Genomic DNA, 6197 nt, shown 5'->3' on the forward strand with positions numbered 1-6197 from the left:
TAATTGTTGGAGAATCCTTTGGTCACAAAGAAGTCAAGGCAATCTGGGTATTTCTGAGGGTTTGTAGGCCAGTAGGTTGGTGTATAAGTGGACAGCTGATTTAGATGTAGTTCTTGAATGACTTGATGCAGTATTCTTCCTCTTCCTGGAGCTGTTAGACGAGATCCCCAGCTAGTGTGTTTAGCGTTATAGTCGCCTCCTGCTAGGAATCTGTTGCCGTTATTTCTGAATAATTCTGTAAACATTTCTTTATTTGCTCGATAGTTTGGTGGGCAATACACCGTTGTTATCGTTTTTGGTCCATTCCAATCCTCTATTACTACGCTGGTTGCCTGTATGTCATTTTTTTCTACTTTATTAAGGAGATAGTGTTTAAGTCCATTTCGAATTAACACTGCTGCCCCAGCTCTGGCTAAAAAACCAGCCTAAAACCACCTAAAAGACCATACCAAATCAACTATTTCCTCTCAATGTCTGTTGTTAAGTAACCAGCTATTCCAATTCGTCGTCTTACTTCCTCATTTGGAACTCTTTCCCTACGGGATATACCTAACGATCTTCTAAACACACCCATTTCTACAGCTTCTATTTTTTCCTGCTGTTCTCGGTTATTCTCCAAGTTTCTGCCCCGTAAAGTAGACTGTTTTTAATAAGTGTTTCATAGATATTGAATTTTCGCGGTATTCCTATTTCGAAGCTCCAAAGTATTTCATTTAGGCAGCCAATTGTTCTTCTAGCTTGTGTTACCCTTTTCTTTATTTCCTCATCATGTTTTCCCGTTCTATCGAAGATTGCTCCCAGGTACGTGTGTTCACTACAGGATGTGACTTCTTCATTATCTTCTAGTTCAATATTGGATAACTCAGCTCCTATGGGTAGGTATTTAGTTTTTTCCACATTAATTTCCAAGCCCCACTGTTCATATTCCACCTTTAGTTTTCTTGTCATATACTGTAGATCGTCTTTATCATTAGCTATGATGACTTGGTCATTAGCAAATAATTGTAAGGTATATAAACAAACCTCTCCGAGGTCTATACCCATACCGTGGCATTTACGTTAACACTGGTTTAGTGCTTTTGCAACATATATCTTGAACAAAGTTGGTGAAATACAGCAGCCCTGGCGCGGACCCTTGTTAACGATGAACTTTTTAGATAGTGTGTTGCCAATTCTTACTTGTGATGTAGAATTTTCATATAGAATTTTTAAGGCTTTGATTAGAGTGTAGCTGATGTTAGTTTCTTGTAGTGATTTCCACAATTTAGTCACAGGAACGCTGTCATATGCTTTACGGAGTTCAACAAACATGAGATGGGTCTCTTGATTGGTTGCTGATTTTTGTTCAATTGATTGTTTTAGGCAGAAGGCATTATCTAGGCAAGTCTTTCCAGCGCGGAAACCAGCCTGTTCTTCTTCTTCTTGTTCCCTATACTCCATCTCAATGAGATTTCTAAGAATGCGCCCGTACACCCGGCTTAGTGTACTAGTTACTGATATTCCTCTGTAATTTGAGCAATCCAACTTATTTCCTTTTTTATGAATGGAAGAAATATAAGCTACTTTCCATAAACTGGGTGGTGTGACACCGTTTATATATTTGTTCATACACCAAGTACCTAAGTGCTTGAAAGAGTTTATCTGTGCCACATTTTATTAATTCGGAAGGAATATTTTCTGTCGCAAAACTACATAGATTTAATACTATTTAGATTAAATTTGTACATTAATTCATTAAACAGATCTATGCATACTGGTCCGTCGAATGACGTCAATTAGTATTAATGAGCGTCCATATCTTTTATAATTAATATTATTGATTTCCAATATTCAAATAAGCAACTGCCTATCAGGACATCTCTTGCGACTTTTCAATTTTGCTGCGAATATTTGCATTTTATGCTAATTATATACGCACAAACTCTCAGTTTCTTTCGTGGTTTACATTTTTATGCTCTTAAATGAGGACGCGATTCTGGGAAATCCCTTTTTGACCGGAATGAGAAAGAGACTGATGGCGTATATAAATATCTTGGTATACAAAAGAAAGTATCCAAATATTGATCAACAAATAACAAAGGTGGTTCTCAGAAAAGTGTTTTGGTTATAAAAGTTATAAGACAACATGGCTAACAATTCGGTAAGTTGTTTGAATAGATTGTAATAATAGGGGAGTCAATAGAGAACGAAAACCTGCATTGTTTCGAAAAAATTCAAACAAGCTTATATTTTTCTAAAACTTTTTTTGTTAGTTTATATACATGTTAAGGTAAAAATAAAAAGTTCTACTCACAGATTTAGCCGCTAACTGTTTATTAATTGTTTATACAATAACAATTATTTTGTATAAGTTATTTTAAAAATATTGTTGAATTCATCATTTTACTGTGGTAAAATATGTTTCTATTTTATTTTTGATTATGCTGAATCCGAATATGGCATTACAATTTAAAAATTCAAAAAATTTGAGCTCTTATACAGTTATACTACGAAATTTTACGAAAAAAAGTTATTCTTCATAAAATGCTTTGTATAGTCTAAAATCTGATACTCAACCATCAGAATTTCGTTAAAGAGTAAAGTAAGGTCTGTAGGTACCTTTATATTTCAGAATATCAAAAATTGTTATAATGAAAAGATGTTTGGAATTAAAAACTATGTTTTAATAAACAATTACATCTTTCTAATTGAAAAAAAAAATCAAATTTTTTCTCAATTTACGGATACCCATCATCATTTTATTACAATTATGATAACTATGTTATTATCAATTTTACGAAAAAACGTTATTCTTCATAAAATGCTCTACCTGGTCTAAAATCGAAGATGCAACCATCAGATATCAAATATGTATATTTGAAATATATATTTGATTTATAGTTTATATAACTATAATTATAGTTTATGATATATAGTTTATATATTAAATTTAGTTTATAGTTCACATTATTTCAATCAGAAGGATGTAATTGAATATTGAAACGTAGTTTTTAATTTAAAACAACTTTTCTGGACAACAATTTTCGATATTTTGAAATATAAAGGTAAGTACTTTACTCTTTAGCGAAATTCATATTTTTTACATATCTCGTATAAAATTAATAAAATTTGATATCTGATGATTTGATCTTAGATTCTATACGATGGAAAGCATTTTATAAATAATAACTTTTTTAGTAAAACTGATAATATAAAAGTTATCAATAGGTTCCAAGTTAGGTAGACATACTATAAATACGAGTTCAAAATTTTTTTTTGTAACATTTATTATTTTTTAAGCTTGTTATTAAATGTATTTTAGGTAAAAGTTGTACAGAAAAAAGTTTTGACGACTTCGTACAAACATTTTTTGAACTGATATTTTTCGGTTTTTGTATTACATTTTTTTATCTTTCTTAATTTTCTCAAAAAAAAAGTTGTTTATTTTATGTCTAAAGTAAAATAATGTAGTGCATTTCAAAAACTACATGTTAAGCTTTAAAAATACTTATAAAATTGTAATATATCTGTTCAAACTTGAATAATACCCTCTTAAAGTGGTAGTAATTCTGTAAAATTACGAAGTTTTCAAAAATTACATTTTTTGAGACGTCTTATCATTTGAATTAAATTTTTAAGATTTTTTGTAAATAAAACATCATTTAGCAAGATACTTGAAAAGTAAGTTGTGCAAATTTGAGAGTTATATAAGTAAAATTGTATGAGTTACACATTTTTAAATCATTTTTAAACAAAATTCATGTAAGTCTTACTCTCCGCCCACACCGTACTTATGCCCATACATTTTATTTCTTTTTATTATAACTATAAGATAGCTTAATTATTCTTCTTTCATGTCCAATTTGTAGAATTTCATTCGATCCATTAAAGAATTATATTAAAATAACTCAACCGTACGCTTTGCCGAACGCTAGTATATAGTGTGCCAATATTTGTGAGAAGGGTGACTTTAGCGTTATAAAAAAATATAAAAGCTATATATTTAATTTTAGAAAAATCTTTATGTAATGTTTTTTGTGTGAAATTTTCTGAATTTTTCAATGGTCAAGTCAGTTTTTTCTAAGATTTATGTTTTCGTAGTTATTTAAAAAAACGACTAATTTCGCAGTTCATTTGTTTAATAAAAAATGAAGCACCCACTTCTGGAGTAGAACATTTTGATATGTTTTTTATTTCTTAATCAAATTACAGAAAGTTCTATCTTGTTTGATTTTTTCCGAAGTCAAAATCTCTATTGACTCCCCTATAATTATTTCGGTGAAAATGAATGTTTATTCTTTTTTTGATTTTTTGATAAATTAATGAATGATACTGTTCAGTCCAGAGAAGTAAGATAACAAAATAAACTGTTGCGTACTTGGTTGTAGCTTCATTTTTTACAATAGTTGTTAACATTTATGGAAAATTAAGAATTCTTGGGTTTCACCATTTTTCTAAGCAGTAAATTTAGTAAATAATATTCATAAATCTAGTATAAAGTTTTAAACGTGATTTATCGGATAATTACCTTTACCTTCAAATTTGTTCAAAATATTTAACTTTTTACTCTCCCCTTGTTGAGTAAATTGACTCTTCTATATATCTCAGGTATCATGAAGATTTTTCTTTTAACTATAGAAAAACACTAAGCTTGGCTTCAAAAATGCATTTTTGCTTCCTGCATATTTTTAGTATACAGGGTGGGCCAAAGAAAACAGTCCACCTCGATATTTGACAGCAGTTATTAGATTTTAAAGAAATGTCGAAACAAGGCGGAAACTAATTTTTTAATACATTTTTTGCCGAAAACTCCACAAGACGAGGTAAACAGTAGGTACCCTGTGCAACAGGTACTCCGGAAATTACTTCCGATGTCATATTTGTCGTAGGTGACCCCTAAAACCCCCCAAGTAATGATTTTTGACTAATTTTTTAATGAAGTTGCCAAACACTCCACAAGACGAGATAAACAGTAGGTATCCTGGGCACCAGGTACTCCGGAGATCACACACGATAACATATTCGTTTTCAGCGACCTCAAAAACCGCCAGAGTAACAAAATTAAACACATTTCCGCCGATAATTGACAAGTTCTGCATTTTTTTATTGTCTGTTTGAGATACACTTTAATAATGCACTTTTTGTATGCAGTTTTTCAATATTTTCTCATGGCTAGGGGTCACAAAGTTTCCTGGCGCATTCACGAATAGAATGCAAAAAAGATTTATTAAGATCCGTCTTGTCGTTTTTTTTTCGGAGGTAAGGCCGATTTTAGTGCTTTATTGCTTCGCCTCAAAATTGGTTGACAAAACTCTACTCGTATAATGATATTTTAATCAGTGTTTTATATTTTATTTATTTCATCACTAATGTCGCTTTTCTGTTTCAGCTTCTTTGTGTCCTAGTTTTAGTAGCAGCATTAAATATATTGGCGATTATGGGTGCCCCCCAGCACGATCATCATCATGGCAATGACCACCATGACCACCATGACCACGGTCATTACGATAACCACTACCATCACGGCCATGACTACGACCACCACCATCATGGACATTACGATTACGATAACCACCATCACCACCACGGTTATCCATCTTATGGCTACAATCACTATCCCCATTACCACGGACACTACCAATATGGCCATGGGTATCCATATGGTGGAGTTGGATTTAATCTTGGCCCATTTGGCATTCGGTTTTAGTTACAAATGGGATGAGGTACGCCAAAAAGCTTTGGAATCAGAAAGTCCGCCGAATTATGTTCGCAAGATAGTTCTATCTGAATTGTTCCAATATCTTCTAGGAAAAATATCGAACAAATTAGAAATGCAATGTTCAATGTGCAAATTATATTTTCAAAATATTTTCTGCCTATTTATCGAATCCTAAGTGTTTGTTTGTATTTGTTATTTATTTTTATTTATTTAAAATAAAATATTTATTGAATTTAAGGGCTTTTTACTTATACTTAGGTAAAAGTAGTACACCAAATACGTCGAAATCGAAAACGTAGGCATTTACTTTTTCTTTTAGGTGCCGTCTCTAATAGAGGTTGACGATGACTTCTCTAGATGTTAAAGGCCTTGTCCTGCCCAACCCTTAATGTTACGCTGATTATAATAATCATCCTGTCGTTTGACAGGATCAGTCTTTCCTTCTGTTTTTCCTTCCAATATTAGTTGAGGAAAGTTATATTTCTCGTGTGTGAATATA

General features: G+C 31.7%; 1 protein-coding gene across 1 annotated transcript; it reads left to right on the forward strand.

Moving 5' to 3' along the window:
* The first annotated feature begins 1976 nt into the window (after positions 1 to 1976).
* On the forward strand, positions 1977 to 5930 carry LOC126889281 (uncharacterized histidine-rich protein DDB_G0274557-like). Its single transcript, XM_050657400.1, has 2 exons — positions 1977 to 2140; positions 5369 to 5930. Exons 1-2 carry the CDS (start codon positions 2126 to 2128, stop codon positions 5684 to 5686), a joined length of 333 nt encoding a protein of 110 aa, XP_050513357.1. The 5' UTR covers positions 1977 to 2125; the 3' UTR covers positions 5687 to 5930.
* Positions 5931 to 6197: the final 267 nt, after the last annotated feature.

This window comes from Diabrotica virgifera, chromosome 8, assembly GCF_917563875.1.
Source record: "Diabrotica virgifera virgifera chromosome 8, PGI_DIABVI_V3a".
In the NCBI taxonomy this organism is placed as follows: Eukaryota; Metazoa; Arthropoda; class Insecta; order Coleoptera; family Chrysomelidae; genus Diabrotica; species Diabrotica virgifera.